The sequence below is a fragment of the Trichoderma breve genome, chromosome 5, assembly GCF_028502605.1.
Source record: "Trichoderma breve strain T069 chromosome 5, whole genome shotgun sequence".
Classification (NCBI taxonomy): Eukaryota; Fungi; Ascomycota; class Sordariomycetes; order Hypocreales; family Hypocreaceae; genus Trichoderma; species Trichoderma breve.
In genome coordinates this window covers 4134946-4161692 of record NC_079236.1, presented here as the reverse complement: position 1 = coordinate 4161692, position 26747 = coordinate 4134946, and the positions used below count along the sequence as shown (strand labels likewise).

Here is a 26747-nt window from a genome sequence, read left to right as displayed (position 1 = left end):
TCCACAAAGGGTTTGGGGTCATCGGCTGCTTTGTACTAAAATGTTAAGGTATCGGAGAACCCCATGCAAAACTGCGCTAGTAAGAACTTATGATTCAAGTGTAATTGTATGATTTTGGGAAAACTAGAAGGAGTGTGCGTCTATGGATGATTCCTCATGGCAAACTTGGCCAAACCTGGCATAGTTGGCCCGCGCTATGCAAAGATAACTCGCAAGCTTATATAAAAGTCCGACAGGGGTCCAGCTCGCTCTTTTCCTATCAACAGCCCAATTCGCCACTATATTCTTACTCGTACGAAACGATAGCAGCGCAATAGGCTACTCGGACTAGAGATAACTGATAATATGAATGTGTACTGGCTGCAAGCGCATGATTAGAACGCAGTTTAAGGGCCCTTTCTAATGGGTCCTGTAATCAATACTAGGTACGGAGTTTTGAGGATTAGCTGGGGCTAGCCCAAAAGAGGAACATTTCCTCGGACTAGGTGGGAAACAAGGTCTGTCACGCAATAAGCTAACCCCCTGGTCGAGACGGTGGCCACGTTCCTGTAGGATTGCGGCCACGGTAAGCTGGATTAAATAGTTCCGTAGCATCTTCTCGATCCGGGGGCCTTGAAACCAGTCACATCAGCTGGATTTCTTACGCTTCGTATACGCCTCGATAGGCGTTTGCTGAGCAGATTTGATGGTGTGTTCCCTACGGAGGAGATGTACCCATGTCTACTTTTTTTTTAAGGTAAATGGCGTGCTCGATATTGCAACGTTATAATAAGAGTTTCTCTCAAGTTTGCTTGTGACTGGTGGTCCTGATTTTGTTCTGCTCGGAGAAAGGGTCAAGCTTATTTATGTTCCGAGTATGTCTTACTAAGAATCCAAGGTTTTATTCCATTGTGTGTTAGGTGGAAATGCAGGATTGGTCACCTCTCGATGCCGCTGTTTCAGTATCGTTGTGCGGAGTAAGAGTGTGTCTCACTTGATGACTGCGAGCTGTATTTTATTCTGACCTAATATGTCTCTACCAAAGACAACGCGCGGGGTTATGAAGAGTAGCCTTCCCGCCTTATTATGAACAAGATCAGCCGATGTTGTGACGTGGCGACGATTGAGATTGATACTGGTTGCTGCACTGCGGATCCTTGCTCGGAAATTTTAATGGGGCTCTCGCGACAGTGTGACACTTGGAAGCTCAGAAATTATTCACCCAGATCGCGTTGGATCCTGAGACCATGACAGCCTGAAGAGCAGTGGTTCTTTGTCTAGGCAACATAATCACTTTTTGCAATTTTTCTGCTCTCATAACCGCCATCACGATAGCCAACGCCCGCATCAAAATTGCTTGTTCTATTATATTAAAAGAGGCAACAGTGGATTTGTCTTAGGACACCGCACCAGCCCACCCCTCCCTAATTTGTGTTCTTGCGCGTTGTGGCATACAAGGCACAGTCGAACTGTCCGTGGCGAAAACAGGACCAGATATCACGTCGTAGTCGCCACCCGGAAGTGGCGTGTATCTTTTTTTCTTTGTGTGTTCATTTGTTTTATTATTAACATCCACTCTGTCAGCTAGTTAATATGTACATCATCCATATCTGGGCAATAGGACGATAGGTAGGGTTCCAGGACTGGCCTTCGCTACATGTAATCTGCACAAGTGAAAGGAGATTTTTCTACGATCTAGGGTGCCAAGGTGCCAAGGTGCCAGAAGATGCCAAGGTGCCAAAAGATGCCAGAAGATGCCAAGGTGCCAAAAGATGCCAGAAGATGCCAAGATGCCAAAAAATGCCAGAAGATGCCAAGGTGCCAAGGTGCCAACCTGGGCGCGGGGTAATAGGGAAGCCAACTTCTGCCGTAGGCATATCACCGACTCATTCGCAGACGAATTGGTGCTATTATCAGGATTTATTAATATTATGTCCATAATAACTGAACCTTCTCATTGGCACTCTGTTTGCAGCGGTTTAATGGGCGATATACACTCCTCACGACTCGAAGACTACGGCGACATAAAGGTGAAGCGATTGTTCGAGGAGAAAAGGAGTAACGATGACGGAAATTCGTCTGAAAGTTCACAAAGTGAGACATTCATCAAACAGTCACGTCATAAGACCCCCAGTAGATATAGAACATTTAAAAGTCTATTATTCCGTGCATATAGTTTTCCCGTCTTTCTCCCCCAAGGCTCAAGCATTTCGCGTTCTGTGAGACGACAAAGTATCTATACCAGTCAAAAGGATCAAGATGTTTGCCTTTCGCATATTCGGACTGGTTATTTGTGTCTGTTAGCAGCCGGCATATCCATCTACAGCTATTATACGTGGGGTGCATCATGGTCGCGCGTCAAAGCTCACCACCAGCATAGCTCTGCTCATCCTGAATATAAATTCTCCCTGGTAGGCGGGCCTAATATACGATATGTGCAGTGTCTGAGTGGAGCTAACTGCGTAGCAGCTTCGAGCGCTATCTTCCTCGTAGTTTTAAACTTGTCCAACGCTATAAACGCCGTCAATTTCGCGGACCATCACTTCTATGTTACAAAACAGAAGGATACAGAAGCCCAAGCTGCCTATCCGTATAACATTCTTGATCCTATAGAGCCGATAATTGACTTTGCCAAGTTCTTTGATGGGGAATCTCTGGATTAGGAAGATCTGTAGGCGCCTTACCACTGATTCGGCCCTTGAAGCGCAAAATGACTAACGTGATTAGCGACCTTTGGTTCAATCTCGGAATGCACTATGCTCCCCACACTGGCGATCTTCCTAATACTATTTTCACGACGGCACACTCCGCTCTTATAATAGAGCCACTTAAGTATCTCGATCTTGATACCTCCCGCGCTACTTTGCAACTGGTCCGATTGAACTATAAAAATGAGAAAGTGCAGTCTGTCAAGACGTTTGATTCCCAAAATGTGACCTGCCGCGTTGACACGGTAGGTTGTGTCTGTCCGCATTGCTGATTCATTCGCTAATGAAATATTTACGAGTCGTCACATTTTCACCATCGAATATTCGTAGTTGCCCCATTACATATTCCATTTAATAACACTGGATCGTATTCTGACACTCTTGTGCCAACTCTAAACAGGAAGCAGTGGCTCGGTTACCTTATTCACCAACATTGAGTTCCTACCCTAAACTCGTACTTAACTCAGATGGGCACAGCTGTGATTCTAGGCCAGACCTTATCTATATTTCCGAGTCCAAAGGTACTAGTCACTATTACGCTTGAGAAAGTTCCGCTGGCGATAGAAGCCGATATTCTGGTTTCTCATGCTAGTGCTTGCCTTGCCGCCATTTTCACCATCATGCACTACGGAAAAGGCTTTGCATTTTAGATACCTAAAAGAAAGAGGCAGTCCACCTGTGGGATCTATTAGCACTAGGGTTCGACGTCCCCTTTTAGACAGTTGCATAGAATTGTATAGCAGAAAGTTTGTTCAAACATCACGTGTCTATAGGAGAACATCTGCCACCAAGTTGATCAATACCAGTTTGTATACACACATTCAAATTACCCAGCTATAGGGCATGGTGATAGATTGGTATACTAGCGATAGTATTCCAATAACACATGGTCTGAGCAAGAAAAACAAAAACAAAGCCTCCTTTGGGGAAAAAGCGTGACGAGACAAGGAAGCCGCCTATCCAGGAAGGGCCTTAGATATGGCTTTCAAACCTATATCTAATTCTTCCCATGTCGGCCATCCATAACCTAAGCGAAAAAAATTATCACCTTGTTTGAATCAAGTTCCACGTCCAACATATACTCCATGGTCTTTGAGCAATCTCTGATAAAATGCCGCAAGCCCTCCCACCGGCTCCTTCTTGACTCTGATGAAACACATAATTCCCGCTTCTGGCTCTACCCAGTCTAAAAATTCAGATTCTTGATCCACCCAGCTTGCGACGTGCTCTCTTCGGCGAATCATGTCAGCAATTGTCTTGGATAAAAGCTCAGTGCGTCGTGAGAAAATTTGTTCCGCGATAAATTCATCCACGACACTACCACTAATACTAATAAGTTCTTTTGCTGCAAGAAAAGTTTCTTGTAGAGAGTTGTTAGTTGTGGCAAGCCAGCCAATCCGGATGCCAAGAACACCATAGACCTTTGACATGGATGAAACACTGATAACATGATCGCCGAACTTTGCAGCCAATCCAATGACGAGTTCGATATCCGCAGAGGTGGATGCGTAGTTGAGATCAGCGTAGGTTTCGTCAACGAGAAGATAGAGTTCGTTTACTTGTGCCAGAGATGCAAGCGACTGAACTTCCGAACTTGATAAAACTATGCCCACAGGATTATTCGGAGAGCAGACGCTAATGAGCTTGGTAGCCCTAGTCGTCCCATTGAACAAAGACTCAAAGTCGCGGAATAGTAAGTGTGAACGCAGCAAGGTGGGTGAATTGTCGGGCTCTTGTTCACCAGGCGAATGACAACTTGACCCCTGTCTCATATATACACATCAAGACGGGAGATGCCTGGTGAGTTTTCACAAATATTGGGACGCAATTAATGACGTAATAGAAATTATTGATGATGGCATGGCCCAGAATGGAAGCCATTGAATATTTTTATCAGCCCACTCAGTCTCGCAAAGTTGACTTGTAGGACTGGGGATTGTTACGCAGCTATGCTGTCACATTGATTCGAATGCAGCCAGAAAGGTGAATGAACATTGAATACCACGCCCATTATGGAATAGTTCGGACGAGTCCTTAGAGCCAAGGGTTTCATGCAAAAAACATCCCGTGTTGCCTGAGACATTTGGGACGATCATGGCTGATGATTGTACCTAGCTGAGTGTATGTACAACGAATGAGACAATGATCAAAATGGACCTTACGTTATTTCTAAGCATCCACCCTGTACAAACTCTTGTATGAGTCAAACTATGCACGCTTCCCATGATCATCTTCTAGTCTGAGAAGGGGTGTGTATTACGCACTTGGTATGCACAAGACATTTGCCCACGCCTGAGACGATCTCTATATTAGCTGTACCATACTTTATGTAGTATTTAAGGCACGTCTAAGAGATAAGTGACTCATGCAACCCGCGAATTCTCATAGAGAAGCTGAAATATTACTGTCCAGACCTCGTCACTATTTGTTATAATACGCACATAGCGTTGTCCAAATACGCTTGCTGACGCAGTGTTCACCAAGTGCTAAGACTCAATGTGGTGCTTCTATGAGTATTCTTCTCAGATTGCCATTCCCACGATGGGTATGGTAATTAGCTGTATTCTAGTCCTCAAGTGGTTCTATCATGTCCTCCGAGGGCACCTGCGGCATGTTCCCGGCCCTCTGCTGTCAAAAATCACGAGTATGCACTTGGCTATATACGACTTCTCTTACAGCCGGAACGACCAAATTCTGAAATGGCATCACCAATATGGGCCGATAATCTGTATAGCGCCCAATGAAGTTTCGGTAGCGACTTTGGAAGCCACAAAGGAAATATACAGTGCCACTCAGCGATGGCCAAAAAGTAATTACTTTGATAACTTCAAAGGGTACAATAGGCGGGCCATTTTTGCGACGAAGTCACACGAAGAGCATCGCGCGAAGCGAAAATTAACCTCCAAATTTTACCAGGCTTCAAACATGTATACCGTGCCAGCTATTGAGCAGCATATCCAAGAACGTTCCCAGACTGTCCTGAGGCAGATCAGCCCTGATACGCCAGTAGACATTTATAGTCTCGCCGACTGTTACGCTCTTGATATTATCACATTCTTGGTGTTAGGTCCTCACCATAGCACCCAGTCTGTGGAGAACGTTTGTCTAGAGCGTCAGATAGTTATGGATCTAAAACACTTACAATTTGTTGGGCCACTTCGCCTTCATTGCCCGATTTTTTTTGATTACGTCTCAAAACTATTGGATACGCTGAGCCCAGGGCTGGCATACCTTCGGGCGGAGGATAGGCTTGCATCATGGTGTCAACAACGCATTTCCGAAACAATGAAAGACCCCGATTTTGATAATTCGCGTTCGCTCCTCCAGCACATCCTCGCAAACCTCCAAAATGTCAGGCCAAAGCAGTCGACTGACCACTTATACGTTGCGGCAGAGATTCTCGACAATATCAATGCTGCTGAGGCTACTGTTGCGGTAACTGCCACGTATCTTGTCTGGAGATTGACTGAGCATCCAGAATGGCAACAGAAAATACGTAAAGAATTGAACGAATTGGCAGTACAAGAGAATGGCCTTGTATCATTTGCCGACGTCAATAGTCAAGTTCCATCTCTGGAAGCATGCTTGCGAGAAGTATATCGCCTCCATCCGGCATCGAGCGGACGTTCTGAGCGCCTTGTTCCAGAAGGCGGGCGTACTTTGTTAAACAACTATCTTCCAGAAGGGACCATAGTCACAAGTTCAGTCGCAGCACTTCATAGAGATGAGAATATATTCCCAAACCCAGATCATTTCTTGCCAGAAAGATGGCTCGATGGAGACGAGGAGATGCTCAACAAGAGATTGAATCAACTTATCCCTTTTGGATACGGTGGAAGAGTCTGTTTAGGAAAGGCACTTGCTACTATGGAGATCAAATTGCTAATTGCAGGGCTCTATCGAAAGTATAAAACAGTCATGACAGAGTCATCCACACACGCCTCAATGAGGCAATGTAGCACACATGATGCTGTACCATGGGGGTTGAAATGCGTGATTGAATGTCAGTTGGTTGACGACGACCAGTAAGAATACATTTATATTACTACTTCTGTCACGGTTTACAGTTTGCTGGCGACTTAGTTCTAGCACAAACGCGGGTGGACTAGCTAGATACAATATAACCATAAGCTCGTGCTACCTCCGTAGTCTTGGCTGTAGTAAGTCAGGCTGGGAAGTAGTATTGTGTTGAGGTAATAGTCACAGGAGTTTCAAAGGACCTTCCCGAGCTATCAATAAAACCCAGTTATATAATAGACCAACTAATACAGCTTCGTTAACACTCTTGTCTAAGTAAGAAATATAATCTCTATACATTTATAAATATCCTCAACGCAAAGTGCAACGATGAGACCTATAAGAAGATCTTCTGTTTAGTATTCAAGTAACTTACAGGCTGGAGACATGTCCCTATAGCGTAGCTTACAGGCAGCAAATGTTACATTTATTATAGACAACTGTATACCGGCGCAGTATACCTCGCACCTCCGCATGACTTCTTCCGCGTTCACGGGCCTAGGTAGGAAATACTACTATACAGCCTTGGTCTGTATGACAGAGTTTCTGGTAAAAACAACGGAAACTCGGAAGACAGAAGGGATCGAGACCGAATCCTGTGGTAGACACCGCACCATGAATTTCCAAATGTAACGTCAGAAAGTCCATCATATTGTTAACGATCTCGGCATAGAAAGGACAGCAACAAGCTAACATGGCGACTGGAATTGGATGCACAAACCTTGGGCAGAGTAGACAATACCATTAGCTAGTTAAGTACTGTCGGTTGCATTCTACGACTTGTGTGGAATATCGTTAGACTCAAACGCACCTCGTATTATCCTTTTACCTCTGACCGAGAGACGCCCGCTACTCCGGCAAGTGTATCCGAGTTGCTCGAAATAGAGATCAACAACTGCGCCCGCTCTCCGACTTCGCGCCGATCTCGGAACATAGCTCTCTATATGATCGCGACGTCCCTCATAGTCGATGCAACACCCGAAATTCTCTAAAAGCACATCTGTATTGTCAAGTTCAGCAGTTCTGGATGGCCACAAAAACTTCACTATCACTATTGCAGCGTATTGTGTGACCTTCAACGCTGCCATCATGCTTAGAAAAGCTGAATCCGGCACATGGCTCCCTGCCTATGTCCCAGTATCATCTAATGTGGTGCTAATTCTGCTTATGACTTCTTCAATGGCAATCTCTACTGTGTGTGGCTCGAAAGCTCTGCTGTATGATCACTATGGATCTTACTTATGCGAATTAGACTTATGGAATCTACCGATCAATGCTCAATGGCCTTAATATCTTACCCGCATACATTAATTATTTTGATCTTAATGATACGACAAAAGGCTTGCACACTGCCGCAATTTTTATTGGTGGCTGTCTGGCAACGCCCTGCTCTGGCTTGCTGTGCGATCGTTTCGGTCGACGCCCTGCTATCTTCTGGGGCAGTCTAATAGCAATTGCCAGTATGGCAATTCAGACGGCAGCTCAAAATGTTGCTATGTTTATTGTGGCCAGAGTGTTAGTCGGGTTTGGAACTGCGATCGCCAATATTGCAAGCGGAACGTACCTGTCTGAAACGTTTCCAAATACGTGGCGATTATGGGGGGTTAGTATGCTTAACAACTTCTACTAGTAAGTGCACTTCAACAACTGGGGTTGGATTCTAACTAGACTCTAAGCGTCGGTGCTTTAATCATTGCGGTCATTACTCTTAGCACGAGCTCCTGGGAATCGTCGTGGGCCTGGAGGCTTCCATCCGTGGCTCAAGGCATGTTCTCTGTATTCAGTATTGGATTTCTGCCATTCATGTGTGTTGTTTGTGCCCTCTCAGGCTAGAAGAGCTCTAGCTAAAACGCGTAGTCCTGAGTCGCCACGTTGGTTGGCTTATCGTGGCCACCACGAAGCAGCGCAGCTTGCGGTTGCTCTTGTTAGCTCTAATGGCAACATTGAAGATCCGGCATCAAATGTTTTATACGAGCAGATTGTCAAGGGCATTGAGCTAGAGCGCTCGCAGAAGCACAATGTGACAATCTGGGGCATTGTCAAGGACCCTGTGGCAAGAAGACGGCTCCTGATTGGCTCATCGACGGGAATATTTGCTTCAACAGCTGGAAACGTTATCGCAACATTCTATCTTGGCGCCGAACTTAAGACTGCGGGTATCACGAACATCAAATCTCAATTGAAGGCGGTAAATAAACTCGCCATAGCAGCAAAGTATCCAAGCATGCACTGACGTATTATCATCTAGAACATTGTCCTAAATGCATGGTGCCTTCCTTGCGCACTTGCAGGGACACAGTTCATATCTCGCTGGGGACGAAAGTCGACTGCCATTATCACTGAAGCACTTTTGGTTGCCTGTCTTTTGACCATCGGCCTTCTCACGAAAAAGTACGCCGAAGATCCGGACCACGCCTCAAAAGCCTTGGTCTATGGCAACGTGGCCGTAATGTTCCTCTTTCAAGGCATCTATTCCATTGCATGGACGCCATTGTTCAGTCTCTATCCACCAGAGATTGCGAATTTCTTGATTCGCGCTCACACCGTGGCGGTTACGCAACTTGGACAAAATCTTTGTGGGTAAGTTTTGATCGTCACAGCTTGCAAGCTTGTGCTATTGGCTTACACCGCTATCAGCACCATATTGGTGCTGGTTACACCCATCGCACTCCAAACTATTGGCTGGAAGATGTATATTATCAATGCGTCGTGGGATGTTGGAATGGTGGCGCTGATTGTGAGCTGTGGTCATCCCCGATTGTGCTTATGCGCACGACTGACAAACAACAGTGGTACTTTTGGGTTGAAATCAAAGGGAAATCTTTGGAAGAGATTGATACGATATTTGATACTGGCAGTAGACAGTCGCGGTCAATTGCTGGTGCAGATGGGAAAAGAGATAATGTAGCCAACTCTACCGCTGTTGAGATGCCGCCTCTGCTTAGTGGATTGCGACAGGTTTTGCCAACGTGACGGACACTTCTGAGGGAAAACCTGTCGAGGCATGAAGAGCAAGATTGCAGACGAGAATCAAATTTTGATATATGGCGGAAAGCTGACCACTCTTTGTCAATTAGCGCTTATTGGTGGTGAGGCAGAGTATGAGGATGGTCAGATGTTCCTAACAGAGATACCCGTTGCCGTTATTTGCATCTAGTTTCAAGCAGCGTGTCTTCTCCAAGATAGAATTCACTATTACACTCATATAGGCTTACTGACATTTTATCTCCTGCGTCTGTGGCTTGTGCCAAGTAGGGAATTATGTGAAATTTGTCCATTCAAGTCCAGCTCATCCTGGTTCCTCTCACTCTTCCGCGGACGAGCCCCACTTCATATGTCCGTTGCAGTTTCACCGATGGAGACCACCAAATCGCAGCGGGATTCTTATGAAGCAAATATAGGGTGCTCGGGAGAAGCTGGAGCACTTTTCCGGCCACCATGCATCTTAAAAGTCAGCATGTATGCGTTTTCTTTCTTTAGGGTTGAAGGGGATTTGCCGCCTTGAAGAAAAGAAAGAAACTGCTAGTTTTGTGTTTTTCTCTTATCCAAATTGTATGTATATGAGAGACAAAATATGTGAACAAGATCTTTATTGGAGGAAAAGATTTCGTAATTTACATGGCTACTTAATCGCCACTTATAATTGCACCTATAAACTTTCTTAGCTGTGAAAAATGTAACTATATAGCTACATAATAGGTATGTAGTGATTACTCTTCTCCATCGTCAAGTATAGCCCGTACGGGCCATACGCCCTCACATCATCATCACTCCACATTCGCTCTAGCATCTCACTCAAACTGAATAAGTGCTTCATGTCAAAGCCTGAATGTAGTAATTCATATTTCAGATGTTTTTGCTGCTCCTCTTTGGTCATGCAGGAACCGGCTATAATGCATGGCCACAGTAGTATTGTCCTGCTTCGCATATTTTTTACTGAACTGGCTAGAGCCAGGACGATGTCGACCTGAGCTTCAATTTGTAATTGCGAAATTGGGTCTGGCCGACCTGCTCCACAAAAAGAAGTCATAAGATATATATAGAGACCATGTCGGATAACTTCTGCGGCTGTTGTAATATCGCTATTCTCATGTTGATCCAAAGAGTCTGCGGATGGCGGCATCGTCCAAGTAATAATGCGCTGTTCAATTGCTTTATAGCATGACTGAAGTTCGGCACCAGGTATCCAGTCATCCCCAAGAATACTCTGTCCTGCGAGATATTCTACGCCTAACTGACTGATGCGGGGAATAAGCTCATATAGTGAGTGGCAACCGCCAAACATTGAGCCAAATGTCGAGTAGCTGCTTAGTTCATCCAACGAAGTCAAAAACGTGTCGTATGGCTGAGCAAGCTTTCCAATACTTCGATAAGATGCGAGCGAGTTGACGATGGACAAGTAGGCGTAGAGTTCAAGGCTAAAACCCAGAGAATCTTGGTCAATATTACCTCTTTGAGGTTGAGTGAGAAGTCGCCTGACTATCTCTCGACTAGCACGCAAATGCTGGAGCATCATTCCGCTCTTATTGCCAGATATAGCTTCGTAATGACAAGCAATAATCAGGATTAACAAGAGCCTCGCTTGTTGCCGGTCATTTGCGGAATCGAAGTTGAGCAATTCTCGCCGCAGGCCTGATATTGTGTTTTGATAGTGCAGAGCAGTAGCACGCTGCATTTCGAGATCAACACTTCCAATGGAGCCAGAATTCCGAACAGATTGTCTGCACTCTAAATGCGTGCCGCTTAGAGCTAGGATCGTATGCATAATAAGTTCATCACTGGAAGCCAGTGGAAGGACGACGGTGATAAATGGGCTTTTGGTTGGAGGAGATGTGCAAAGTAGGCCGGCGGTGTATTCAGAATAGTGCTGTAACAATGTAATGGACACCTGTGTGAGGTTACACGCTGTCCCTGGTATTGGGAGATCATGAGTAGGGGACTGGCGACGCAAGACTGTCGATATTGGAGAATACGATTGTGTCTCGTCTCGTACAATAGGCAATTGTTCCACAACTGCTCCACGGCCAGCCGGCTTGCTGCCACTGTTTGGCTGACTGGTTCCTCCAGAGAGGTCGGGCCATTGACATTCAAGGTGGTTTCGACAACAAGCCCGGCATCTCGGCTTTACTTCGTCACATTTCTTCTTTCGCAGGCGGCAAGATAAGCATCCTGTCTTGAACCGTGGGTAGTTTGGTCGCGGTTTGGAGTAATCATAGGGCCGCCTTCTACACTGCATATTTGGGGAGATTTCAGGTTAGATGTTGAGTTTGGTTGTCCGCTACTCCGTATTAGAATCCTCCCCGATTTGTTCATGTCAGGTAAAGGGTTTCTCGGGACCCGCGCACACCCGCGGACTGCGAGCAGAAGTGGCCGAAGTGACGTCGCCTTGGCTGTATCAAGATGTCAACACATTGCGTTGCTGGGACTTTGTGGTCAAGGGATGGTCAATGTACCTTGAATTGACAGACCTCGGTAGGATGATGGGTCATGTGGACCTGTCAAGATTAGCCGATGCGAATGAGACACCTCAAGCTGAGTGTTAGGCGGGGTGTGCTTGAATGAACAAATCTCTTGGAAGCTTCGGAAAGCGGGGCAGAATATGGAGAGAGTGTGCAGAGTCGACGAGGCTAGGAACGGTTGCACTGTGCCTCATAGTTTAGTGCAGAGCGAGAATCTGCGACTACCGATTCGTTTACCCTAGACATAATCGCGGCTAGATAACGTTGAACTAAGGAAGAAATAGCTTAGATTAGATCTTCCTGTGGCCAGATTCAACATCTCGGCAACTATCATGATCAATTTGTGAACAGTGTGAGCAATAACTACGTCTATTGGAACATCACCAATGTGAACTCACTCGAAATGTTGTGTTGAGTAATTCTGAAGTATATATGAAAGGGCTGGCATCCGCTATATCAAGGATCGATTAAACACAATTTGAGCATTGCAAGTAAATTGTTCTACATCGCAAAATTTCCTCTAAACTATTCTCTATCTTCCAATCATCATGGCACCACGAGACACTCACCCGAGCTCCAATCTCGTGAATCCCACTGGTCTTCCCGATCCTCAGTGGTACTCTCATGGTATAAGCATTGAAGGTGCTGGGAGAACCATCCGCACATCTGGACAGGTTGCACAGCGCGACGATGGCACCTGGCCATCATCTGTGGCAGAGCAGATCCAACAAGCTGTGGCTAACTTGGAGAAAGTTCTTAAAGCCGCTGGCGCATTCCCTCGAGATATTGTTCATCTTCGCTTTTACGTCGTTGACTGGGACCTCTCTGCAGCTAATGACCTCGTTGCACCAGTCTTGGCTCTCCTCACAGACAAATATGGTTCTGCCAATAAACCATTGACAACGCTCGTACCTGTTCCCAAACTTGCGTTCCCGGAAGCAAAGTTTGAGATTGAAGCGATTGCTAGCGTCGGCCATGCTTCTCGTCCATGGTGTGCAGAGAGAGACATGATCCAGAAGCTCTCAAGTGCCTCAATTTCTACACCGACCGTTGAGACCGATGTCGTTGTGGTTGGCGGCGGCTTCTCAGGTGTCATGGCTGCATACGAACTAAACCAAGCTGGATACTCGGTCATTCTTTTGGAAGCCAAACATCGTATTGGAGGTCGCAGTCGAACTCAACGACTTAGAACCAATCCGAACGCAGTTGTTGAGCTTGGTGCAACATGGATCAATAAGAAGACACAACCCACCATATATGCTCTGACGCAGAAGTTTGGACTGCAAACTGAAGCTCAATACACAGAAGGCGATCAGATTTACCAAGGATATGATGGGAGAATCTATAGATGCAATATGGATCAAGCTCATAATGTAAGATTGCATTGAGCCCCCTAGTTTTTGCTGCTTGCCGACCGCTGTCCACCGAGCTAATAAGATTCATGATATAGGAGAATACTCAACAGGTGCAAAAGTTTATTCTTCTCATGGCTGAAGCTGCCGAAAAGTGTAATATCCGCCTCTTTGACGAGTTTCCAGAAGAGGAGGATGTTACATTGGCTGAATGGGTAGCCCAAAAAGGCCTCGCGGATAACCCTGCCGTTAAGGCAACTTGTCGATTGTTGTGCTCTGCAGTTGTCGGCTGTGAGCCGGAAGATGTTGGAGCACACTACTTCTTGGACTATCTCAAATCTTGCTGTGGATACATGAGCATCGTAAGCGAAGGCGATGATGGCGCTCAGTCCCTCAAAATCAAGACCGGTGAGTTCTCTTGCTTGAGCGGGCCAGTTGCATACTAAGAGTCTTTGTTCAGGTACATCATCCATAGTTGATGCTCTAGCAAACACCCTACCTGCTGGTTCTGTAATGCTTCACAGCCCAGTTGACAGCATCTCTCAGTATGCCAAGAATGAAGTTCACGTCACAACCAGCAGTGGCGCAACCTACAAGGCGAAAAGAGTCATCATTGCCATCCCAACAAACACATATACTAACATTCAGTTTACCCCGCCATTGCCGCCTACCAAGAAAGCTCTCGTCACTCGAACAAAACCAGGTATATATGCAAAGGCCATCTTGACATACTCGTCCCCGTGGTGGCGAGAGGCAGGGCTTGTGGGAAAGTTTGAATCAGTCATTGGCCCCGTATGTTTCAGCTGGGATATCAGCGACCTTTCTAAGAAACAATACAGCTTGGCGATTTTTATTGCCGGAAAGGTCGCCAGCGAGTGGCATAAGTTGGATGAATTAGCGCGCGAAGAAGCCATCATTGAGCATCTGGCAACGCTTGTGGGAGAGAACTCTTCGCTTGCAGCAAAAGCCCGCAATATCCTAGAGTTCAACATGGTAGAGTGGACAAAGGAAGAATATATCGGTGGTGCACCGACTAGCGCCTTAGGCCCCGGTATGCTGAAAAAGTTTGGCACAGTTCTCAGGGAGTCCGTGGGAAGCATTCATTTTGGGGGTGGAGAGACGGCATACGAGTGGAAGGGTTACATGGAGGGTGCTATCACGGCTGGACAACGGGTTGCCAAGGAGGTCGCTGATGAACTAGCAGCTCAACCTCAGCTCTAAATATTAGGATGTATGTTCCGTAAGCCTCTCACTTAGCAAATAAAGGAAATGGATGCTTTACAGATGCCATTTATGAATACTGAGATTGAGGTTGAGGTTAAAAGGGAGTCAGTATCGCCTAAATAAAATTTCATAGTCTCATGTACTAAGCATGATCTATCTGTTGGTCGACATCACTGAGGGTACAATATGGCGTTAGACTTTTCTTCATAGGAGTGGATGACAGGTAACATTATGCCCTTTGCTTGTTTAAAGGAATGGCTGAATAAATTTAGAAGCGCACGTGGAGAAAATAATTTCACAAGATATATTGTAGACAGGTCTTATTTGTCATATTTAGTGGCTGCCTCATTGACCTCAGTTCCCCTTCAACTACAGAGAATGACCCGTGGGCCGCCGTAGTGGCGTCTTGCATAGAGATACCAGTTTGCAGCGCTGAGAAAAAAGACGACCAAGATTATAAGACAATTATAATCTATTATCTGTTAGCATTTCTTGTTCTCAATCTTCTTGTTTCTTCACTGAAATCATACTCTGGGTTATGGGGAAGACTTACTCATTGTATTAGCCGATACCGGTAGAATTGGTGGCAAAAAGAAGAAGACCATTGATGCTAAAATTACGACAATTACCCAAATGTTCACCACCCAGCCAATCCATCCTCGGAGGCGGAACGTTCGATCCCGAGGTAAAAAGTTTTCGGATCTTTGGCGGTAGATGAGAAGCACAGTAGGCATTAAAAAAGACCATTGTTGGAGCACGACGCAAGAGCCTAGGATTGCGTTGAAGGCTATCCGCCATGAAGAAATATTAGTACGTAGTTACGCGTTATGGGTATTAAGTATCATCTTCATACCAGTAGAGGATGCCAAATATATGCATCCACATAATGCTAACGATGCTGAATTAACCAGCAGTGATGAAACAGGCACATCAAGACTAGGATGCAATTTCTGAAGAATGCTGGAAAACACAAGGGCGTTATCTTTCGCCAATGCCCATGTTAACCTGGAAGCCGTTTGGAGTACCGCATTTAGAATGAAGAACGTCATTATAATGCTCAATATGAGAAGAGCGATTGCTCCGCTATCAGAACGGAGTGCTTGTCGATTTAGTTCGAACGGTAGGAACCTGCTTTCTTGTTAATAAACTGACTTATTGATCATACAAGGTAAAAAAAGCAGACCCATCAAAATTTATAATAGAGTCTAGATCCACGATGCTGTATAACATTGCGATAAGATACGCAAATGCCGTCAAAAAGCCAATGGCGATTGCACCTAAGCAAGCACGCGGGACGGCAATTCGAGGATTGGGTACTTCCTCTGCAAGATGTAAAGAAGCATCAAGACCCGAGTAAATGAAGCACGTCGTAAGCAGACTAGACATGAAGCAAACTCCATCTGGCCAACCAGTCTGGTTGATGAATGTAGTCCACACGAAATTTGAAGGTGCTTTTGGTGAGGATCGAATAAGCATAGCAAAGAATGAACCAAAGAAGACAGAGATGCAGAGAAAGACTAACTGCAGTTATTAATAACATAAAATAAAAAGTGTCAAAGCATATTGTTGATATGGAGAGAGACTTACATCCAAGGTAATGCGTAACTGGCAATTTTTTCAGAGCCAAGAGATTATACAGCAATATAACCAAGCCGAAACACTGATACAGAAGAAATTGGTGCCACGAGTGTGGGACAAATGTCGGATGGTAAAATATGATCAATGTAATGAGTTGCTCGCTGAAAATCATGTTAATAGCTGCACCAATGGCAACCCAAGAAAAGTTTGTGACCATGCCACAGGTATAAGACAGGCTTCTGTAATACTTGCTCGGGGCAAGGATAGAAACAAAGTGGTACTGCCCTCCTGCAGTAGGATATACACACGCCAGCTCTGCCATAGTTAAAGCTATGCAACCATACAAGCTAGAACTTATAAGAAACCCATACACTAGAGACACGGGGCCTCCTTGAATGAGAGCGACTCCCATGCTGCCAGCGAGGCCAGCCCAGCTATTACAAACATTGAAAGCAATAGCAATCAAAGTCCAAGTGCTGAGGTTTTTGGTCATTTCAACTGTTTCGCCATTTCGAAGACTGTCTTGGGATTGGGAGAGCTGGATCGACGTATCTGCAGCACTGCCGTCGTTCTTTGGTATACCTGAGTATATTATTAGAGTTAGAGTACATTAATAGTATAATTCGGGGAGGAAAATACATGGCTTCGAATGTAATGGCATTGCTACGCTTTCGACGTGGTTTGCTTCTAGCATGTCTTTTTGCATTGTAATTAAGCTGTTGAGTGAGGAGATAGAGAACAAAGATTTTCTTTGGGAAGCCTGGGATCTCAAAATGAAAAGAGATATCACAGGGATTGCAATAAAGATATCTGGGAAGAAAAAGGTTCAAGGGTTGATCAATTAGCGAGTTAATAATCATTGATATAGCTTCACACTCAGCTCCTCATTTTTTTGCACCAAAGATAAGGCGCCAAAGATGACGATATGACCCCATTCCATTTGATACATATCATTATCCCGACAATTCCATGTGTAGTATAGACTATGAAAACGCCTATCAAAAACGCCACGTTTCCAGGGAGCGATAATGAAGTGATGGATCATGGCAGATATCCTCCCTCTCCATGTTTGTTCCAGGCCTCTCCAGGATAGTTCATGCGCACTGTGCTCCGCTGATATAGAACACTTGAATCGTGAATCTAGCCGACTGGAGAGTGGCTTTTTCTCCAGATTCTCTCCGCATTTCCCCGCGTGACGGCAGCGTCGGGTCTACGGAATCTCGAGAAGCTAGTGATTGCCGGGCTATTGTGGTCGGTGAGCTAAACATTGGACAAGTCATGTAGTATTCAGGCGGCTAGATCAACAATGCGGAAACTAGTGAAACTCAGGCGCGGCAAGATAAGATAACTCAGTCCTTGGAGTCGGCATCCGTATACTGTTAACAGCCTTCTCCCTTTTCAATACTTACCTATATGAGTTAACGACATTTCGGGTTCCGTGAGTTCCATGTTTCCGCAAGACGACTCCGAAATCTGCCTTGTGGAGATAACTACCGCATGCCTCGGTTGCCGTAATAGGCAATGGAAGTTGAGGTCAAAGAGCGAACGATACGTACATCCATCGTCCAAGTTATATAGGGAGCAATCTACACGATGAACTGATAACCCTTCTTTGTAAGATTCGGGCTCTACAATTGAACTGCTGTGTTTGGTGGAATATCTCCAGATTTGACACAATGCTTGCACCGTCGAAGCCTCGGGGATATGGATCCTCAGACAATACCTTCTATCCAATGGTTATACTAGGAGCCGGTATGGGGGGCATTGGTATGGCTTGTCAACTGAAAGATAAGCTTGGTTTCGACCAGTTTCGTCTTTTTGAGCGCCAGTCCGGCATTGGAGGGACTTGGTGGATAAACAGATACCCTGGTGTCGCATGTGATATGTAAGTCCTTTTTCGATGAAGTTCTTGCCGGCACCCTGGAGATTAATGTCATCTGTGGTATAGCCCAGCAATATTTTATTCGTTTTCTTTTCATCAGAATCCCAACTGGTCATCATTCTTTCCTAGTGGAGAAGAAATACTGCGGTATCAGCAATCAATCATCGAAAAGTATCAGCTTATCGACAAGATACAGCTGAATTCTGACGTTGTCCACTGTCAGTGGGATGACTTTAAGAATGAATGGGAAATAACTGTTCGCCATCTGGTTCCTGGTATGGGAGACCTCTCTGCGGCAGAACGGCAAAAGCGGGCAAATCTTGATGGCCCCGATTCGGTCTATATCTCATCAGAGATCGTACGGTGTAAAGTACTTGTGAGTGCGGTTGGGGGCCTGGTAGAACCACGAGGCTGGCCCTCAGATGTTACAGGCCATGACAAATTTCAGGGTGAAATTTTTCATTCAGCCAGATGGAATGAGAATATTAACCTCTCTGGAAAGAACGTTCTGGTAGTAGGTACAGGCTGCAGTGCGGCTCAGATTGTTCCCAAACTTCTTGCTGAAAAGGGCGTCAAAAGAGTAACCCAAGTAATGCGGGAGGCGCCTTGGGTTGTCCCAAGATTAACACCGCCATTTGGAGATGAAGGTTGGAACAAGCTTGCGCCAAGACTATTCAGCACAATCCCTGGTCTGATGAACTTTATTCGAAAGATTGTCGCCATTCAAATTGATGCTACCTTTGCTTATTTTGGCGCATCAGAGTCCAGCCAACGAGCACGGGAGAAGCTACGAGATGATTTACTTGCTCATCTTCACAAGACTGCTCCAACAAAAGTGGGTTTCTCTACACGACAAGATGGGTCAACCTGTATGGCGCTGATTCATTGCTTTTTACAGTATCACCAAATTCTCACTCCCAATTACGATGTCGGCTGCAAGCGCCGGATATTCGACACCGACTGGTTCCCAAGTCTATCTGATCCCCGGCTCGAACTCACTACTCTGGGGCTCAAAAGTGTAAACAGCACCGCCGCGATCCTGGCGCCATCTCGGAAGACACATCCATCGGAAGCTCAGATGGAAGAAAGAGAGATACCATGTGATGTTATTATCCTTGCCAACGGCTTCGAAGTAAGCAGTTGGTTCCACCCACTAATGGTAGTCGGATTAGACGGAAAAAGTTTGAACTCTGTCTTTGATAAGAGAGGAGGTCCTCAGATGTATAAAGGTACTGCGTTAGATGGATTTCCAAACTTTTTTGCCTTGTTTGGCCCGAATTCGTTTAGCGGACATTCAAGCGTCATTTTGGGCCTTGAAAACCAGATCAACCATGCTATTAAGCTCATCCGCCCACTGCTACAGAACGATATTGCGAAGATTGATTTAAAAACAGAGGCAGCGTTATCTTACAACCAAGAAATACAGGCCGCGTTGAAGAATATGGTTTGGAATAGCGGCGGCTGTTCAAGTTGGTACCTCTCCAACGATGGTCACAACTCAGTTAACTATCCGTGAGTTGACACTTCTACATGATGCCAACAGACTGAATCCTGACATAGATTGCACAGGTATAGCATGTTGTGGCAAAGCTGGACATGTCTCTATCCTACATGGTCTCACTGGAATGTATCATGGACTTTGCAAGGCCGTAGGAAGAGAAATGTCCGTATATTCCGACGACTTGCCCTCTTGATTACCATTACATGCTTCCTATTTATTACACGTGGGAATCAACTTCTTTCCTTCGTAAGAAATAGAGAAAGTTGGAAGAGTTATTAATTAGAAACCACACTATATACTAGCTAGTTATCTGCTATACGATTGTTCTAACTTTATTGCACTTCTGGCGTCATTGTTACGGAACAAGTCTCCGGCATATATACTAGCAAATACAAAGACATCTTGTTCTTTAATAAGGCACTAGTATCGCACAAGAAAACTCCAATAGGAAGACTCGTCTAAATCTTGGTTAACCATACAAAATGAGCCACGAACATATTAGGCTCCACAAGTAGCAGCAGGCATTCACCAAGATTTCACGATACAACCCTTTGGGGAGGATATGCAACGGCAAGGCAACCTGGCACAACTGTTTAAAAGTAATACAGAACAAGTGAGAAGTCTAGAGTTTTCACCCGATTGTAGTAACCCTCCGGTAGAGGCTTAACAGTAGGATTATTCTGTGGTAAAATGTACAATTGGACGAAACAACGATTATTATATTTTGCTTTGAAGAGGGTACAACTATGACGCTTACGCATACAAGGCTGAATGAGTACATTGCGATGCGGAAGGGAAGTATATATTCTTAAACAACTAACATTCATTAGGTCATTATACAGATAATCGAGCTATTGAGAATAACGATTCATAGCCCCAAGGTTTATAATGTCAGTTTTAGTATGGTTGCTATCCCCTTTGCCTTCGAGAGTGCTGAAGCTACCAGACCACTGTCTTACAGCATTGAGGAGGAGCACTTAGAACGCAGGAGGGTGCAGACTTGTGCCGTTAAGCGTTGTTTAAGAGTCGCACATGAGAGGAGGAAAATGAAAAGAAACGATATAGGGAAGCGGATTAATTAAGAATGAGGTTGCTAAGATATATAATGTCCGTGCAAGAAATGATGGTCTCGATGTGGATGACTCATCTACGCTGTTGGATACAACGTAGGTATGGTATGGCTCAACTGGCATCTTGGGCAGAAGTACCATGTATGAAGCTGACATGAATGCCAGAGGCTTTGTCACCAAAACCCTGCTTCGGTTCTTAGCTACATGTGACAGCTCTCGTTATCTACAGTTCAGCGATTGAACAACTTTTACTTATCCGAACGTATATTTTTGACACTTGGTCCAGATCCCGCTCCTTCAAAAAGTTCAACGGGTTACCCATAACAAAGGGGCAAGTGATCACAAATGGAAGTCATCGCGTAGTCCGCTTCGGCGGATTAGCTTCATAACATGCGACATCCGTCTAACTGGGTGCTTTAAAGAGGTTACTAACGTATTTAGAGTAAAGAATCTCAATTACAACTACCGAAGCTGAGTTATAATATAAAATTTAGAAGTATAGTCTCTCTAATTTTGAAGAACTCTGAAAGATGTCAAAGTATATACTAAGAAAAGAGTCAGTATGTTATGATACAGTTTTGCTTCTTGAAAAAGGGCAATAGCCTACTATGAAAGTTTCATTTTCTTGGTCGGTAAGATCCAGAAAAGAACTTTCGGCAGTTGCTTGGCTGTTATCCCCAGAGCTGAGAAGCATCCGCCGTACATTATTTCGGTGGTAGAGATAGACTAAAAGAAGTGCAATAGCCACTGCAAAACATAGAACGGCAACAATTGTAATCTTCGCTGCAGTATACGCCGGTGGGTTTGTGAACGTCAGTGGGCCTATAACGATCAGCTTCTTAATTTTCTCACCAATTACGTACGCCATACCTATGATGTTTCCTAGGCAGAATGCCCTGTGAAATTTTAGTCAAAGTTGTCGAATTCTTGAAAGATTAGTCTTACATCAAAAGCATTGCATTAACTGTGATTTTTTTGGTGTGTCCGGCAATATTTGCGGCAACCCAAGAGTAAAGAATTGGTGTAGCTGGTGAATAAGTCAGCGTAAAGTTATAGCCCTCAGTAGACCTAAACATACTTGATGGAATAGTATTAGTGAGATATGTGCCAATTAGTCTACCAACCTTCTCCTGGCTAGGCAAAAAGGCCATAAGACCACCGCCAAGAATTCCGGCTGCAACTAGTAAGATTATTACCACCGATCTATTGTTGAACTTGAACGATGTATATGACGCCCCCCAAATGGCTATTATCCCGATGACGCCGCTCGGGATGCTAATTAAGGCAGCTTGCGTTGCAGTGTACCCAAGGCTTTTTTCTGTTAGTGAGGAAGCCGAGATAAGCGAGATTTACTTACCCTTGTATGATCGTTGCCTGAAACGTGCTTACGGCGGCGTTTGGTATGTTAATGGCAGTGGTCAATAGACAGATTAACCAAGTATGAGGATCGCGAAGAGCTTCGAGAAATTGTGAAGGTTTGAAGGTCTTGTTCTCAATGCCCGTAGTATCGTTTCTCAGTCGGGTGACAGCAATTGCCTTTTGTCTATTGCTCAGTCGCGAGGTCATTGGATTGTCTGGCAAAAATATCAGCAGCAAAATGCCGACCGCAATAGTGACAAGGCCAAAGACGAGGAACATGATCTGCCACAGACAAAGGTTAAAAAATCACTCAACACTCTCAATCAAGAAGCTTACCTGCCAGCTTTTGAAAACGTTGCCGTGGTAATGCTGGAAGCCATAAGAGCATAATGCTCCAACAATGATGCCAAGTCCGACTGTCCCACAACAGAAGCCGATTCGGAGTGGTTGCTCTGCGCGCGCATGTCAGAAAATGGATAAAAGATTTGAGTGGATGACGCAAACCTCTTCTCTTGTACCACATGCAGCTGATTATGATCATGCTAGAATAGACAAATATCAGCCTCTTGAGTTCTGGTGGCTATCTTGGAACTTGTATACCTGGGCGACACGCAAGCTTCAAAAATTCCCAACAGCACCCTCAATGCGACCAGTGAAGCATATGTTTTGCATACACTATTCAAGGCCAAGCACAGCCCCCATAGGATGACTGGAGCACCAAATTAGAAATTTTCTAACAATAGCAGGTGTAATATACCGTTTATGCCCAAAAGCTTCGCTACTGGCAGCCTCTGTAATAGAAAGCTGCTCAATGGCTCACTAACGAGGTAAGCGACATAAAATACTAGTGCAAGGTCGGAGAATTGAGATGGTGTAAAATTCGTGTCTTTTCCGAGGCCCATGATGTTCGCAAAATTGACTAAACCGTGGTTAGGATTTCTGATAAAACGAGGGTTTGGAAGAGAATCTGGGAGGATCTAAATGTACTGAGATTTTTGTCCAAAAACTGTAGAAAGTATACAGCGGCCAGCAGTGGCAAAATCATCCAATCAACGACTCGAACAAGTTTCTTTTCTTCATCTTCTGTGAATGTTGTCTCTCCCACTTCATGCAGAAAGCTTAGTGCTGAATCTGCAAAGGCCGGCTTCTCTTCTGCAATTTTGGAAACTTCCCTGACTATGGGTTTTTCTGTCTCGATATCTTGGGCCATGATAAACAAGAAATTATTCACCAAGTTTATGACGAAGAGGCAGGTATTCGGTTTGAAGTGAATATATTTCAAGAGAGGCAAGACAAGGTCTGGAACGATGAGCATCGGTTTAAAAAGCTTTGGTGCCCCAGATCATTATCCACATTCCCCGTGGGGTAATGGCTCTTCCGGGGAACTGCGACGAAGCATTGTAGGTCCCGACGGAGCGTACGTAAGTTCAAGCACTTACTTTTTTAATGATCCACGTTTCTGTGCTTAGCCGCTTGCAGAATCCAATTATCTCTTGTGGTATATCAGGTATGCTTCGGACAGCTGTGGCGAAATTGTTTTAGCGCATGTCAATTGATGATGCTAGGAATATTTCCCGGCGGAGGCACCTCCGTCGGCCCCAGATTTCTAGAAGTTAACCACGCTGGTCTCCGTGGATATCCGACGGAGATTGTAGAGGTCTGCTCTCCTGAACCTTTCGGCTAGTTGCCAATGTACCAACCATATAGAACCAAACTAATCCCTTTTATTTCTCTGAACAAAGTCTAGAATTGCCTATTACTCGTGGTAAACCTGCAGCAAAAATGCCAGCCTACTCGAGTTTCGCGTATGTTATAGTGCTGATTAAAGCAGCCATCCTCCACTGTTTGCGGCTCTCCCCAACTGCTACGCTTCTTGACCTAAGGACTGCGGTGTTTCTGGCTGTTGTGCGATCATCGACAAGTAACTTGAAGCCTGGGAGACTCATTGATTGCCAACAAGACTCTTTACGAGATGTGGATGTAAAGGAGCGGATATATCTTGTATCGACAAAGTTAACTCTGACATTTGAGACAAATATCATTGCTATTGCATTCAAGGCAATTAGAAATCTCAGCAATGGTCAAGAAAGTATTCCGGACATAAGACTACCTTCGGTGTCTATGGAATGGATATGTCATCGTACTAGTCCTGACGGAACAGCCTCAGACACAGACACTCCCGAAAGGCTGTATGCGACAATGATGCATGAGGTGAAAAATAAAACTACGATCCTGTATTTTCACGGCGGGCAGTTTTGGTATGACTCTCACCATTGTCCATTTCTGGTCCTGTGCTAAATTCTTTCGCAGGAGAATGGGGCGAGAACCAAGACGAATTACTTATGAGCTCGCCCGGGATACTGGCGGGCGATGCCTCGCCGTACGATATCGACTTTCGCCGCAGTATCCCTTCCCAACCGCATTGATTGAGGGTCTGGCAGCATATCTATATCTTCTGTATCCCCCCGCTGGCAGCCTGCACGCTCCAGTTGCAGCCAGTGACATATGCTTCGCCGGTGACAGCGCTGGGGGGAACCTTGCCATTGCCCTGGTTCAACTTATCTTGGAGATCACCAGAGGGGGGTCCAAAAATGCGTTGGGTAGACTGACTTGGGATGGCCAAGAAAGAGACTTGCCAGTTCCTGCTGGGGTTTCCATATTATCCCCATATAATGACCTAACTCGCGCGCTGGACAGCGAGTCTAACTTACAATACGACATTATACCCGCGCGAGGCCCGCCTTTTACGACTTTCGATCCTTGTGCAATTTGGCCTGCTAATCCACCTCGACATCATGTATATGCAAATGACAATGCTCTCTTGAATCCTCTGGTGTCCCCTGTCACCGCACATGATTGGAGCGGTGCACCTCCCACATGGATATGCGTGGGAGAAGAATGCCTGGCAGATCAAGGAATGTTTGTGGCGCAACGAATGGCATCTCAAGGCGTCTCCGTTGTTTTAGAGCAGTACTCTGCCATGCCACACAACTTTTCACTTCTTATCCCAGAAGTAGAAGCTTCGAAGTACTCCAAGAAACGTTGGGCATCTTTTATCTGTTCCACCATTGACAATCCAGAGTCTATTACGACCGAAGCAATGCAATGGAGTGGTAGCCCTCTCTTCAGAACTAAACTAAACATCAGCAAGCTGGTTCCCTTGTCGTTGGCGTCTCTAAAAGAGAAAATGGAAACTCAGATAAAGGAATGGGGATCGCCACCAGTATAAGTAATATCGCGCAACCCAACATTCATCTCATTTCTGCCAAGCTTTGGAGCATTGACTCTGGTATCCGATATTTTGAAGAGTACGATGGGGTTAAATGAGAGTCTTGAAATATATATACGCAGTTGTTTTATAAATTCCTTTGAGTTTCAGAACCTAATCTCTTTTGCAAATGTTGGCGTGGCTGCTTTAGATCTAGCTAGATAAATGGTCGCTCAATTGGACTGACAATGTCGTATATTACTTATAGTAACAGAAAACGTTTTAATGCTATCATGTGTGATTAACATCATTTGTACAAGAAGAAGCTGGGGATATATTAGTAGAAAATAGACAACACAATACTGAGCGCCTAATCTATTGCCTACGCGTGGATAAATGCAACTAGCATACATGTACGTAGTGTGTCGTTCACAATGAAACAATCTATACTAAACGCGCTGTATTCCAATGCACAAGCGCTGTTTTATGCCTTTTAGTTCATCTTACATTATAGACCACACAGGTTTACCAACTTCAAAAAATTCCGTTTCGGTTTTGCCATTTGTACTAAAATCAGCATAATGCCACACTAAGCCACTGCTCAGGGGGCTTTCCTAGTTAGAGGATGATGCGGCTATATGTCAGCTACCGTAATAGAGGCGCCATTACTTAAATACTACAGAACACAACCCTCCACATTTTCTGAATTTACCTTTTCCCAATACTTTTATAACTACTAAGCTATGATGCCTCCGGCGCCAAAAACACTCAAACAAAGCCACCCACCGACCCGACAGTATAAGAGGGGTTACAAGGCTTGTGAAGCATGTCGGAAGAGAAAGACACGTTGCGACTTGGGTGGCGGTGATCAATCCCTGTACGCCTTCTCTGGGCCTCCATGTGCGCAATGCCGTCGTGCAAACCGCGAATGCGTCTTCCGTGAAGAGCGCAATACCAGTCTACATCGAGTAAGAGATTCACATCTCACCTCTCCTGCAACATCAGGCACATACGCAGCGGGCTGCGATTTATCTAGAGAACCAGCAAACCTCCAGCCTGATATACCAATTAGCAATGGCGATGAAAATAGTAGATCCAATTGTGATCTTTACCGCGTAGATGATGCCAATGTCGAGCAAACTCAATCGGGAGAACCAACGGAACAAGGTCATCACACGAACAGTACCCGTTCTCCAGTCTCACAAATGTCACGATATAGCCAACTGATATCACCCTCATCCGGTCTCATGCAAGAAGACTCAACTGTCAAAGGCTTGAGATGTTCTCATATCGAGGATGGTCTGGTGCATCCGCCGCTTGATTCGACTAGTCACCAAAGCCAGGCTTTGCCAACCACGGCCGGTTTGCGGCAAGCAGACCATCGCTTGACTAATATCGTCATAAACACTC

General features: G+C 45.1%; 8 protein-coding genes across 8 annotated transcripts; 5 read left to right on the top strand and 3 right to left on the bottom strand.

Moving 5' to 3' along the window:
- Nucleotides 1-3745: 3745 nt before the first annotated feature.
- On the bottom strand, nucleotides 3746-4459 carry T069G_08900 (aminotransferase class I and II domain-containing protein; the record flags this gene model as incomplete). Its single annotated transcript, XM_056176110.1, has 1 exon — nucleotides 3746-4459. One exon carries the CDS (start codon nucleotides 4457-4459, stop codon nucleotides 3746-3748), a length of 714 nt encoding a protein of 237 aa, XP_056027059.1.
- A 769-nt stretch (nucleotides 4460-5228) lies between these two features.
- Nucleotides 5229-6716, top strand: T069G_08899 (cytochrome p450 domain-containing protein; the record flags this gene model as incomplete). The annotated part of the gene is made up of 1 exon (XM_056176109.1): nucleotides 5229-6716. The coding sequence occupies one exon, from the start codon at nucleotides 5229-5231 to the stop codon at nucleotides 6714-6716; it is 1488 nt and encodes a 495-aa protein (XP_056027058.1).
- Nucleotides 6717-7793: 1077 nt separating this feature from the next.
- Nucleotides 7794-9677, top strand: T069G_08898 (sugar transporter domain-containing protein; the record flags this gene model as incomplete). The annotated part of the gene is made up of 8 exons (XM_056176108.1): nucleotides 7794-7898; nucleotides 7957-8264; nucleotides 8313-8333; nucleotides 8381-8509; nucleotides 8562-8892; nucleotides 8953-9284; nucleotides 9342-9441; nucleotides 9495-9677. The coding sequence occupies 8 exons, from the start codon at nucleotides 7794-7796 to the stop codon at nucleotides 9675-9677; spliced, it is 1509 nt and encodes a 502-aa protein (XP_056027057.1).
- A 1115-nt stretch (nucleotides 9678-10792) lies between these two features.
- On the bottom strand, nucleotides 10793-11379 carry T069G_08897 (fungal specific transcription factor domain-containing protein; the record flags this gene model as incomplete). Its single annotated transcript, XM_056176107.1, has 2 exons — nucleotides 10793-10845; nucleotides 10944-11379. 2 exons carry the CDS (start codon nucleotides 11377-11379, stop codon nucleotides 10793-10795), a joined length of 489 nt encoding a protein of 162 aa, XP_056027056.1.
- Nucleotides 11380-12711: 1332 nt separating this feature from the next.
- Nucleotides 12712-14736, top strand: T069G_08896 (flavin containing amine oxidoreductase domain-containing protein; the record flags this gene model as incomplete). Its single annotated transcript, XM_056176106.1, has 4 exons — nucleotides 12712-13131; nucleotides 13183-13536; nucleotides 13614-13923; nucleotides 13976-14736. The coding sequence occupies 4 exons, from the start codon at nucleotides 12712-12714 to the stop codon at nucleotides 14734-14736; spliced, it is 1845 nt and encodes a 614-aa protein (XP_056027055.1).
- Nucleotides 14737-17993: 3257 nt separating this feature from the next.
- On the top strand, nucleotides 17994-19893 carry T069G_08895 (flavin-binding monooxygenase-like domain-containing protein; the record flags this gene model as incomplete). The annotated part of the gene is made up of 7 exons (XM_056176105.1): nucleotides 17994-18202; nucleotides 18266-18474; nucleotides 18553-19034; nucleotides 19098-19217; nucleotides 19278-19643; nucleotides 19702-19711; nucleotides 19769-19893. The coding sequence occupies 7 exons, from the start codon at nucleotides 17994-17996 to the stop codon at nucleotides 19891-19893; spliced, it is 1521 nt and encodes a 506-aa protein (XP_056027054.1).
- Nucleotides 19894-21303: 1410 nt separating this feature from the next.
- T069G_08894 (major facilitator superfamily domain-containing protein) lies at nucleotides 21304-23339 on the bottom strand (the record flags this gene model as incomplete). The annotated part of the gene is made up of 11 exons (XM_056176104.1): nucleotides 21304-21315; nucleotides 21378-21592; nucleotides 21641-21666; nucleotides 21716-21797; nucleotides 21849-22081; nucleotides 22128-22411; nucleotides 22466-22581; nucleotides 22634-22671; nucleotides 22730-22838; nucleotides 22887-23048; nucleotides 23117-23339. The coding sequence occupies 11 exons, from the start codon at nucleotides 23337-23339 to the stop codon at nucleotides 21304-21306; spliced, it is 1500 nt and encodes a 499-aa protein (XP_056027053.1).
- A 572-nt stretch (nucleotides 23340-23911) lies between these two features.
- Nucleotides 23912-25358, top strand: T069G_08893 (alpha/beta hydrolase fold domain-containing protein; the record flags this gene model as incomplete). Its single annotated transcript, XM_056176103.1, has 2 exons — nucleotides 23912-24387; nucleotides 24440-25358. 2 exons carry the CDS (start codon nucleotides 23912-23914, stop codon nucleotides 25356-25358), a joined length of 1395 nt encoding a protein of 464 aa, XP_056027052.1.
- Between the last annotated feature and the right edge of the window lie 1389 nt (nucleotides 25359-26747).